The following is a 13,651-nucleotide window of genomic DNA, read 5'->3' on the forward strand; positions in this document are numbered from 1 at the left end:
ATTATATTATTATTATTATTATATATTATTTACATTGAGGTTTTTCTTACATTGTTTTAAGCTATCTGGCATTAGTAAGTCGGTCTGAGATATAATACCTAACTGTATGTGCACCAAATGCTTCTGGGAATGCTAAACAATATAATATGTTCAGATGGGGTTGAATAAATAAAACAATCCTGTACCTTTAAAACAAACCACTCCTCCTTCTCTGACCACAGTTCATGTTCTATATTAGCTGGTGGGGGCGCTTTTCACTTCATCACATATATTTGGGTGGTTGGGTTGATAGTAGTAGAGGACCACCATGGCCAACCAATAGAGGACTACCATGGCCAACCAATAGAGGACTATCGTGGCCAACCAATAGAGGACCACAATGGCCAACCAATAGAGGACTACCGTGGCCAACCAATAGAGGACCACGATAGCCAACCAATAGAGGACTACCATGGCCAACCAATAGAACACTACCATGGCCAACCAATAGAGGACCACCATGGCCAACAAATAGAACACTACCATGGCCAACCAATAGAGGACTACCATGGCCAACCAATAGAGGACCACCATGGCCAACCAATAGATGACCACCATGGCCAACCAATAGAGGACTACCATGGCCAACCAATAGAGGAACACCATGGCCAACCAATAGAGGAACACCATGGCCAACCAATAGAGGACCACCATGGCCAACCAATAGAGGACCACCGTGGCCAACCAATAGAGGACCACCATGGAAACAAGTCATTGACTTTGACTATTTATCCTCTGTCATTATGGGATACATCTGTTGCCTGGTGAAACATGTGGATGTATTTTAAATAGTCAAATAAAATAAAATCTAACTATAGTGATCAGACTGCATTGTCGTACCCAGTTACCACACACACACACACACACACACACACACACACACACACACACACACACACACACACACACACACACACACACACACACACACACACACACACACACACACACACACACACACACACACACACACACACACACACACACACACACACACACACGTTTTGATCTTCTAGCCTCGTGGTGACCGAACATCGATTTCCATTCAAAATCCTATCTTTTCTAACCCTTACCTTAACCTCAACCCATTTTAATTAACATTTTTAAATTAACCTTTATTTAACTGGGTCAGGTCAGTTAAGAACAGTGGGTTAACTGCTTTTTTTAAGGGGCAGAACGACAGATTTGAACCATTTACCCATAACCACAATTGTAAACCTAACTCTGAACTTATCCTCTTACCCTAATTGTGAACTTAACTCTGAACCTAACCTCTTATCCTAAACTTAACTCTAAACCTAACCTCTTACCCTAAACTTAACTCTAAACCTAACCTCTTACCCTAAACTTAACGCTAAACCTCTTACCCTAAACCTAACTCTGAACCTAACCTCTTACCCTAAACTTAACTCTAAACCTAACATCTTACCCTAAACTTAACTCTAAACCTAACCTCTTACCCTAAACTTAACTCTAAACCTAACCTCTTACCCTAATTGTAAACTTAACTCTAAACCTAACATATTACCCTAAACTTAACTCTGAACCTAACCTCTTTCCCTAAACTTAACTCTAAACCTCTTACCCTAAAGTTAACTCTAAACCTAACCTCTTTCCCTAAACTTAACTCTAAACCTCTTACCCTAAACTTAACTCTAAACCTAACCCTTTCATTTAAAACAGCATTTGTCCTCAAGGGGGATGTGGGAAATGTCCTCAAGGGGGACGTGGGAAATGTCCTCAAGGGGGATGTGGGAAATGTCCTCAAGGGGGATGTGGGAAATGTCCTCAAGGGGGATGTGGGAAATGTCCTCATGGGGGATGTGGGAAATGTCCTCATGGGGGATGTGGGAAATGTCCTCAAGGGGGATGTGGGAAATGTCCTCATGGGGGATGTGGGAAATGTCCTCAAGGGGATGTGGGAAATGTCCTCAAGGGGGATGTGGGAAATGTCCTCATGGGGGATGTGGGAAATGTCCTCAAGGGGGATGTGGGAAATGTCCTCAAGGGGGATGTGGGAAATGTCCTCAAGGGGGATGTGGGAAATGTCCTCATGGGGGATGTGGGAAATGTCCTCAAGGGGGATGTGGGAAATGTCCTCAAGGGGGATGTGGGAAATGTCCTCATGGGGGATGTGGGAAATGTCCTCATGGGGGATGTGGGAAATGTCCTCATGGGGGATGTGGGAAATGTCCTCAAGGGGGATGTGGGAAATGTCCTCAAGGGGATGTGGGAAATGTCCTCAAGGGGGATGTGGGAAATGTCCTCAAGGGGGATGTGGGAAATGTCCTCATGGGGGATGTGGGAAATGTCCTCAAGGGGGATGTGGGAAATGTCCTCAAGGGGGATGTGGGAAATGTCCTCATGTGGGAAATGTCCTCATGGGGGATGTGGGAAATGTCCTCAAGGGGGATGTGGGAAATGTCCTCATGGGGGATGTGGGAAATGTCCTCATGGGGGATGTGGGAAATGTTCTCATGGGGGACGTTGGAAATGTCCTCATGGGGGATGTGGGAAATGTCCTCAAGGGGGATGTGGGAAATGTCCTCAAGGGGGATGTGGGAAATGTCCTCAAGGGGGATGTGGGAAATGTCCTCATGGGGGATGTGGGAAATGTCCTCAAGGGGGACGTGGGAAATGTCCTCAAGGGGGATGTGGGAAATGTCCTCATGGGGGATGTGGGAAATGTCCTCATGGGGGATGTGGGAAATGTCCTCAAGGGGGATGTGGGAAATGTCCTCAAGGGGGATGTGGGAAATGTCCTCAAGGGGGATGTGGGAAATGTCCTCATGGGGGATGTGGGAAATGTCCTCAAGGGGGATGTGGGAAATGTCCTCATGGGGGATGTGGGAAATGTCCTCAAGGGGGATGTGGGAAATGTCCTCAAGGGGGATGTGGGAAATGTCCTCATGGGGGATGTGGGAAATGTCCTCATGGGGGGATGTGGGAAATGTCCTCAAGGGGATGTGGGAAATGTCCTCATGGGGGATGTGGGAAATGTCCTCATGGGGGATGTGGGAAATGTCCTCATGGGGGATGTGGGAAATGTCCTCATGGGGGATGTGGGAAATGTCCTCAAGGGGGGATGTGGGAAATGTCCTCAAGGGGGATGTGGGAAATGTCCTCAAGGGGGATGTGGGAAATGTCCTCATGGGGGATGTGGGAAATGTCCTCATGGGGGATGTGGGAAATGTCCTCATAGGGGATGTGGGAAATGTCCTCATGGGGGATGTGGGAAATGTCCTCATGGGGGGATGTGGGAAATGTCCTCAAGGGGATGTGGGAAATGTCCTCATGGGGGATGTGGGAAATGTCCTCATGGGGGATGTGGGAAATGTCCTCAAGGGGGATGTGGGAAATGTCCCTCATGGGGATGTGGGAAATGTCCTCATGTGGGAAATGTCCTCATGGGGGATGTGGGAAATGTCCTCATGGGGGATGTGGGAAATGTCCTCATGGGGGATGTGGGAAATGTCCTCAAGGGGGATGTGGGAAATGTCCTCAAGGGGGATGTGGGAAATGTCCTCATGGGGATGTGAGAAATGTCCTCAAGGGGATGTGGGAAATGTCCTCATGTGGGAAATGTCCTCAAGGGGGATGTGGGAAATGTCCTCAAGGGGGATGTGGGAAATGTCCTCATGGGGGATGTGGGAAATGTCCTCAAGGGGATGTGGGAAATGTCCTCATGGGGATGTGGGAAATGTCCTCATGTGGGAAATGTCCTCATGGGGGATGGGAAATGTCCTCATGGGGGATGTGGGAAATGTTCTCATGGGGGATGTGGGAAATGTCCTCAAGGGGGATTTGGGAAATGTCCTCAAGGGGATGTGGGAAATGTCCTCATGGGGATGTGGGAAATGTCTTCATGTGGGAAATGTCCTCATGGGGGATGTGGGAAATGTCCTCATGTGGGAAATGTCCTCATGGGGATGTGGGAAATGTCCTCATGTGGGAAATGTCCTCATGGGGGATGTGGGAAATGTCCTCATGGGGGATGTGGGAAATGTCCTCATGTGGGAAATGTCCTCATGGGGGATGTGGGAAATGTCCTCATGTGGGAAATGTCCTCATGGGGATGTGGGAAATGTCCTCATGTGGGAAATGTCCTCAAGGGGGATGTGGGAAATGTCCTCATGGGGGATGTGGGAAATGTCCTCATGGGGGATGTGGGAAATGTCCTCAAGGGGGATGTGGGAAATGTCCTCAAGGGGGACGTGGGAAATGTCCTCAAGGGGGATGTGGGAAATGTCCTCATGGGGGATGTGGGAAATGTCCTCATGGGGGATGTGGGAAATGTCCTCAAGGGGGATGTGGGAAATGTCCTCATGGGGGATGTGGGAAATGTCCCCTGAAGGACACATTTCCTTGTTGGGACATTAAGATCCCCACAAGAATAGAATAACCATTAAACACACAAATAACAGTTTATTTATGATGTAGTGTATTTATTTCAACTTTATTTAACTCGGCAAGTCAGTTAAGAACAAATTCTTATGTACAACGACGGCCTAAGAACAGTGGGTTAACTGCCTTGCTTGAACGACAGATTTGTACCTTGTCTGTCCCGGGGATCCGCTCTAGCAACTTTTGAGTTACCTGTCAAACGTTCTAACCACTCTAGGCTACCTGCCACCCCAATCAGATATGATCAGTGATGAATAATAACAGTTTATTCATGATGTAGTATGTATTAATATAATAATGTATTATCACTATCGTCACCATCGTCACTATTATTATTATTATTGAAGGCGTTAGTATTGTAATAAGTATAAGGATGACGTGGGTAGAGGGGCTGATCGCAGAGCCTGTGGGGGGGGGGGGTGTCAATATACCACAGCCACAAAGTCAAGAATGGCTTAACGTCAGGGTCAGGAAAAAGTGTTAGCAGTGTGGTTTTGGTTAGGGTTGAGGTTAGGGTTAGGTTATAAAATCAAATTTTAAGATGATAGATTGTAGATATATGCAGGTTTAGTCATAATTATGACTTTGTGGCTGTGGTAACTAGTGACGACCACACGCGCACACCTCAGTGGCAAAACGAGGGGACGCGCTATAGACGGACGGACAGCTAGAAATGGAAATGCAGACAAAATGCAGTGTCTCCGCTCTGTGAGCTGCATACACCAGATTCACTGCCCTAAATCCTCCCAATAACGCTGTTGTCGTTGCAAAAAAAAAGAAGGGATTTAGGTTTAACAATCGTCCTTCGCGGCAGACAGCGTTTGGTGACTGGACTCTTCCGTTCTGTCGCTGCGGCAGAGCGTTCTTCTTCTCTGCAGTCGAGAGCCAAGGCTGTTGTACAGAAGCCATCGCTGTATGATTCGCCTTGTTCTGCGCTGTTTTTCAGCTTTCTATCTATTCGTTCGTGCGGTAAAGCGCTGGTGGTGAAGTCAACGACAAAACGCTAGTGTGGATCTAGTGGGCGCATTACATCCATCTCTATCGCGTCTACGGTCTGCTACACTGCTGTCGCTTTCAGGATGGCGCTAACGATTTGCACGAGATTCACCGATGAATTCCAGCTTTTCGAGGAGCTGGGGAAGTAAGCGTGCATGTTTGGATTGTCTCGTGCATGTTTGGATTGATGTTATTTGTTATCCGGTAGCAGTGCCCTTCTTGTTATCATGTAATAGCCAGGCTATGCTGCTCCTCCTACCTTCGTTTAGGACGTGGCTAGTGCACTGTGTCTGAGTGTGTGTGCGCGCGTGTGCACGCGACCTTCGGTTCATATGTGAATAGGCTACATAGACCGACCAAAAATTATATTTTCATAGCTCTATGGATGCCATACGGGATTGGATCAAAATGTCAAGCATTCCTATAGCCTATCATAGTAGACCTGGCCTTGTCAAGCATTCCTACAGCCTATCATAGTTGACCTGGCCTTGTCAAGCATTCCTATAGCCTATCATAGTTGACCTGGCCTTGTCAAGCATTCCTATAGCCTATCATAGTTGACCTGGCCTTGTCAAGCATTCCTATAGCCTATTACAGTTGACCTGGCCTTGTCAAGTATTCATATAGCCTATTACAGTTGACCTGGCCTTGTCAAGTATTCATATAGCCTATCACAGTTGACCTGGCCTTGTCAAGCATTCCTATAGCCTATCATAGTTGACCTGGCCTTGTCAAGCATTCCTATAGCCTATCATAGTTGACCTGGCCTTGTCAAGCATTCCTATAGCCTATCATAGTTGACCTGGCCTTGTCAAGCATTCCTATCGCCTATCATAGTTGACCTGGCCTTGTGAATATATATTATTCCCTCGTCCTCTCTATAGTTTATATTTATTTACACTTCCTGATGGTGGTCCATCTATTATATAGTCCATATCTTATATAGTCAAACTCTTATATAGTCCATCTCTTATATAGTCCATCTCTTATCTCTTATATAGTCCATCTCTTATATAGTCCATCTCTTATATAGTCCATCTCTTATATAGTCCAACTCTTATATAGTCCATCTCTTATATAGTCCATCTCTTATATAGTCCATCTCTTATGGTGGTCCATCTCTTATATAGTCCATCTCTTATCTCTTATATAGTCCATCTCTTATATAGTCCATCTCTTATATAGTCCATCTCTTATCTCTTATATAGTCCATCTCTTATATAGTCCATCTCTTATATAGTCCATCTCTTATCTCTTATATAGTCCATCTCTTATATAGTCCATCTCTTATATAGTCCATCTCTTATCTCTTATATAGTCCATCTCTTATATAGTCCATCTATTATATAGTCCATCTCTTATATAGTCCATCTCTTATATAGTCCATCTCTTATATAGTCCATCTCTTATATAGTCCATCTCTTATATAGTCCATCTCTTATATAGTCCATCTCTTATATAGTCCATCTCTTATATAGTCCATCTCTTATATAGTCCATCTCTTATATAGTCCATCTCTTATATAGTCCATCTCTTATATAGTCCATCTATTATATAGTCCATCTCTTATATAGTCCATCTCTTATATAGTCCATCTCTTATATAGTCCATCTCTTATATAGTCCATCTCTTATCTCTTATATAGTCCATCTATTATATAGTCCATCTCTTATATAGTCCATCTCTTATATAGTCCATCTCTTATATAGTCCATCTCTTATATAGTCCATCTCTTATATAGTCCATCTATTATATAGTCCATCTCTTATATAGTCCATCTCTTATATAGTCCATCTCTTATCTCTTATATAGTTAATCTATTATATAGTCCATCTCTTATATAGTCCATCTCTTATATAGTCCATCTCTTATATAGTCCATCTCTTATATAGTCCATCTCTTATATAGTCCATCTCTTATATAGTCCATCTCTTATATAGTCCATCTCTTATATAGTCAATCTATTATATAGTCCATCTCTTATATAGTCCATCTCTTATATAGTCCATCTCTTATATAGTCCATCTATTATATAGTCCATCTCTTATATAGTCCATCTCTTATATAGTCCATCTATTATATAGTCCATCTCTTATATCGTCCATCTCTTATATAGTCCATCTCTTATATAGTCCATCTATTATATAGTCCATCTCTTATATAGTCCATCTCTTATATAGTCCATCTCTTATATAGTCCATCTCTTATATAGTCCATCTCTTATGCTGGTCCATCTCTTATATAGTCCATCTCTTATATAGTCCATCTCTTATATAGTCCATCTCTTATATAGTCCATCTCTTATATAGTCCATCTCTTATATAGTCCATCTCTTATCTCTTATATAGTTAATCTATTATATAGTCCATCTCTTATATAGTCCATCTCTTATATAGTCCATCTCTTATATAGTCCATCTCTTATATAGTCCATCTCTTATATAGTCCATCTCTTATCTCTTATATAGTCCATCTCTTATATAGTCCATCTCTTATATAGTCCATCTCTTATATAGTCCATCTCTTATATAGTCCATCTCTTATATAGTCCATCTCTTATATAGTCCATCTCTTATATAGTCCATCTCTTATATAGTCCATCTCTTATATATAGTTAATCTATTATATAGTCCATCTCTTATATAGTCCATCTCTTATATAGTCCATCTCTTATATAGTCCATCTCTTATATAGTTAATCTATTATATAGTCCATCTCTTATATAGTCCATCTCTTATATAGTCCATCTCTTATATAGTCCATCTCTTATATAGTCCATCTCTAATCTCTTATATAGTCCATCTCTTATATAGTCCATCTCTTATATAGTCCATCTCTTATCTCTTATATAGTCCATCTCTTATATAGTCCATCTCTTATATAGTCCATCTCTTATATAGTCCATCTCTTATATAGTCCATCTCTTATATAGTCCATCTCTTATATAGTCCATCTCTTATATAGTCCATCTCTTATGGTGGTCCATCTCTTATATAGTCCATCTCTTATATAGTCCATCTCTTATATAGTCCATCTCTTATATAGTCCATCTCTTATATAGTCCATCTCTTATATAGTCCATCTCTTATATAGTCCATCTCTTATATAGTCCATCTCTTATATAGTCCATCTCTTATATAGTCCATCTCTTATATAGTCCATCTCTTATATAGTCCATCTCTTATATAGTCCATCTCTTATATAGTCCATCTCTTATATAGTCCATCTCTTATATAGTCATTCTCTTATATAGTCCATCTCTTATATAGTCCATCTCTTATATAGTCCATCTCTTATATAGTCCATCTCTTATATAGTCCATCTCTTATATAGTCCATCTCTTATATAGTCCATCTCTTATATAGTCCATCTCTTATATAGTCCATCTCTTATATAGTCCATCTCTTATATAGTCCATCTCTTATATAGTCCATCTCTTATATAGTCCATCTCTTATATAGTCCATCTCTTATATAGTCCATCTCTTATATAGTCCATCTCTTATATAGTCCATCTCTTATATAGTCCATCTCTTATATAGTCCATCTCTTATATAGTCCATCTCTTATATAGTCCATCTCTTATATAGTCCATCTCTTATATAGTCCATCTCTTATGGTGGTCCATCTCTTATATAGTCCATCTCTTATATAGTCCATCTCTTATATAGTCCATCTCTTATATAGTCCATCTCTTATATAGTCCATCTCTTATATAGTCCATCTCTTATATAGTCCATCTCTTATATAGTCCATCTCTTATATAGTCCATCTCTTATATAGTCCATCTCTTATATAGTCCATCTCTTATATAGTCCATCTCTTATATAGTCCATCTCTTATATAGTCCATCTCTTATGGTGGTCCATCTCTTATATAGTCCATCTCTTATATAGTCCATCTCTTATATAGTCCATCTCTTATATAGTCCATCTCTTATATAGTCCATCTCTTATATAGTCCATCTCTTATGGTGGTCCATCTCTTATATAGTCCATCTCTTATATAGTCCATCTCTTATATAGTCCATCTCTTATATAGTCCATCTCTTATATAGTCCATCTCTTATATAGTCCATCTCTTATGGTGGTCCATCTCTTATTAGTCCATCTCTTATATAGTCCATCTCTTATATAGTCCATCTCTTATATAGTCCATCTCTTATATAGTCCATCTCTTATGGTGGTCCATCTCTTATATATCTCCATCTCTTATATAGTCCATCTCTTATGGTTTTCCATCTCTTATATAGTCCATCTCTTATATAGTCCATCTCTTATATAGTCCATCTCTTATATAGTCCATCTCTTATATAGTCCATCTCTTATATAGTCCATCTCTTATATAGTCCATCTCTTATATAGTCCATCTCTTATATAGTCCATCTCTTATATAGTCCATCTCTTATATAGTCCATCTCTTATATAGTCCATCTCTTATATAGTCCATCTCTTATATAGTCCATCTCTTATATAGTCCATCTCTTATATAGTCCATCTCTTATATAGTCCATCTCTTATATAGTCCATCTCTTATATAGTCCATCTCTTATATAGTCCATCTCTTATATAGTCCATCTCTTATATAGTCCATCTCTTATATAGTCCATCTCTTATGGTGGTCCATCTCTTATATAGTCCATCTCTTATATAGTCCATCTCTTATATAGTCCATCTCTTATATAGTCCATCTCTTATATAGTCCATCTCTTATATAGTCCATCTCTTATGGTGGTCCATCTCTTATATAGTCCATCTCTTATATAATCCATCTCTTATATAGTCCATCTCTTATATAATCCATCTCTTATATAGTCCATCTCTTATATAGTCCATCTCTTATCTCCATCTATATAGTCCATCTCTTATATAGTCCATCTCTTATATGGTCCATCTCTTATATAGTCCATCTCTTATATAGTCCATCTCTTATATAGTCCATCTCTTATGGTGGTCCATCTCTTATATAGTCCATCTCTTATATAGTCCATCTCTATATAGACCATCTCTTATATAGTCCATCTCTTATATAGTCCATCTCTTATATAGTCCATCTCTTATATAGTCCATCTCTTATATAGTCCATCTCTTATATAGTCCATATCCATCTCTTATATAGTCCATCTCTTATATAGTCCATCTCTTATGGTGTTCCATCTCTTATATAGTCCATCTCTTATATAGTCCATCTATTATATAGTCTATCTCTTATATAGTCCATCTATTATATAGTCCATCTCTTATATAGTCCATCTCTTATATAGTCCATCTCTTATGGTGCTCCATCTCTTATATAGTCCATCTCTTATATAGTCCATCTCTTATGGTTTCCCATCTCTTATATAGTCCATCTCTTATATAGTCCATCTCTTATGGTGGTCCATCTCTTATGGTAGTCCATCTCTTATATAGTCCATCTCTTATATAGTCCATCTCTTATGGTGTTCCATCTCTTATATAGTCCATCTTTATAGAGTCCATCTCTTATGGTTTTCCATCTCTTATATAGTCCATCTCTTATAGAGTCCATCTCTTATGGTTTTCCATCTCTTATATAGTCCATCTCTTATATAGTCCATCTCTTATATAGTCCATCTCTTATGGTGTTCCATCTCTTATATAGTCCATCTCTTATATAGTCCATCTCTTATATAGTCCATCTCTTATGGTGTTCCATCTCTAATATAGTCCATCTTTATAGAGTCCATCTCTTATGGTTTTCCATCTCTTATATAGTCCATCTCTTATGGTTTTCCATCTCTTTTATAGTCCATCTCTTATATAGTCCATCTCTTATGGTTTTCCATCTCTTATATAGTCCATCTCTTATGGTTTTCCATCTCTTTTATAGTCCATCTCTTATATAGTCCATCTCTTATATAGTCCATCTCTTATGGTTTTCCATCTCTTTATAGTCCATCTCTTATATAGTCCATCTCTTATATAGTCCATCTCTTATAGAGTCCATCTCTTATGGTTTTCCATCTCTTATATAGTCCATCTCTTATGGTTTTCCATCTCTTATAGAGTCCATCTCTTATATGGTCCATCTCTTATGGTTTTCCATCTCTTATATAGTCCATCTCTTATGGTTTTCCATCTCTTATAGAGTCCATCTCTTATGGTGGTCCATCTCTTATGTTGGTCCATCTCTTATATAGTCATTCTCTTATATAGTCCATTTCTTATATAGTCCATCTCTTATATAGTCCATCTCTTATATAGTCCATCTATTATATAGTCCATCTCTTATGGTGGTCCATCTCTTATATAGTCCATCTCTTATATAGTCCATCTCTTATATAGTCCATCTCTTATATCGTCCATCTCTTATATGGTCCATCTATTATATAGTCCATCTGTTATATAGTCCATCTCTTATATAGTCCATCTCATATATAGACCATCTCTTATATAGTCCATCTCTTATATAGTCCATCTCTTATGGTGGTCCATCTCTTATATAGTCCATCTCTTATATAGTCCATCTCTTATATAGTCCATCTCTTATGGTGGTCCATCTCTTATATAGCCCATCTCATATATAGAGTCCATCTCTTATATAGTCCATCTCTTATATAGTCCATCTCTTATGGTGGTCCATCTCTTATATAGTCCATCTCTTATATAGTCCATCTCTTATATAGTCCATCTCTTATATAGTCCATCTCTTATGGTGGTCCATCTCTTATATAATCCATCTCTTATATAGTCCATCTCTTATGGTTTTCCATCTCTTATAGTCCATCTCATATATAGACCATCTCTTATATAGTCCATCTCTTATATAGTCCATCTATTATATAGTCCATCTCTTATATAGTCCATCTCTTATATAGTCCATCGCTTATATAGTCCATCTCATATATAGACCATCTCTTATATAGTCCATCTCTTATGGTGGTCCATCTCTTATATAGTCCATCGCTTATATAGTCCATCTCTTATATAGTCCATCGCTTATATAGTCCATCTCATATATAGACCATCTCTTATATAGTCCATCTCTTATATAGTCCATCTCTTATGGTGGTCCATCTCTTATATAGTCCTTCTCTTATATAGTCCATCTCTAATATAGTCCTTCTCTTATATAGTCCATCTCTAATATAGTCCTTCTCTTATATAGTCCATCTCTTAGATAATCCATCTCTTATATAGTCCATCTCTTATGGTGGTCCATCTCATATATACACCATCTCTTATATAGTCCTTCTCTTATATAGTCCATCTCTTATATAGTCCATCTCTTATATAGTCCATCTCTTATATAGTCCTTCTCTTATATAGTCCATCTCTTATATAGTCCATCTCTTATATAGTCCTTCTATTATGGTGGTCCATCTCTTATATAGTCCATCTCTAATATAGTCCATCTCTAATATAGTCCATCTCTTATATAGTCCTTCTCTTATATAGTCCATCTCTTATATAGTCCATCTCTTATATAGTCCTTCTATTATGGTGGTCCATCTCTTATAAAGTCCTTCTCTTATAAAGTCCATCTCTAATATAGTCCTTCTCTTATATAGTCCATCTCTAATATAGTCCTTCTCTTATATAGTCCATCTCTTAGATAATCCATCTCTTATATAGTCCATCTCTTATGGTGGTCCATCTCATATATACACCATCTCTTATATAGTCCTTCTCTTATATAGTCAATCTCTTATATAGTCCATCTCTTATATAGTCCTTCTCTTATATAGTCCTTCTCTTATATAGTCCATCTCTTATATAGTCCATCTCTTATATAGTCCTTCTATTATGGTGGTCCATCTCTTATATAGTCCATCTCTAATATAGTCCATCTCTTATATAGTCCATCTCTTATATAGTCCATCTCTTATGGTGGTGCATCTCTTATATAGTCCATCTCTTATATAGTCCATCTCTTATGATTTTCCATCTCTTATATAGTCCATCTCATATATAGACCATCTCTTATATAGTCCATCTCTTATATAGTCCATCTCTTATATAGTCATTCTCTTATATAGTCCATTTCTTATATAGTCCATCTCTTATATAGTCCATCTCTTATATAGTCATTCTCTTATATAGTCCATCTCTTATTGTGGTCCATCTCTTATATAGTCCATCTCTTATGGTGGTCCATCTCTTATATAGTCCATCTCTTATATAGTCCATCTCTTATGGTGGTCCATCTCTTATATAGTCCATCTCTTATATAGTCCATCTCTTATATAGTCCA

General features: G+C 39.1%; 1 protein-coding gene across 1 annotated transcript in view; it reads left to right on the forward strand.

Annotated features, from left to right (window-relative positions):
• Positions 1–5,079: 5,079 nt before the first annotated feature.
• The window catches only part of LOC127919662 (calcium/calmodulin-dependent protein kinase type II delta 2 chain-like), a 58,637-nt gene continuing 50,065 nt past the window's right edge, over positions 5,080–13,651 (forward strand). The window contains exon 1 of the mRNA XM_052503409.1: positions 5,080–5,584. Coding sequence (XP_052359369.1) covers positions 5,523–5,584 — 62 coding nt within the window. The 5' untranslated portion in view covers positions 5,080–5,522. The remainder of the gene's footprint in view (positions 5,585–13,651) is intronic.

Source organism: Oncorhynchus keta, unplaced genomic scaffold, assembly GCF_023373465.1.
Source record: "Oncorhynchus keta strain PuntledgeMale-10-30-2019 unplaced genomic scaffold, Oket_V2 Un_contig_17349_pilon_pilon, whole genome shotgun sequence".
Taxonomy (NCBI): domain Eukaryota; kingdom Metazoa; phylum Chordata; class Actinopteri; order Salmoniformes; family Salmonidae; genus Oncorhynchus; species Oncorhynchus keta.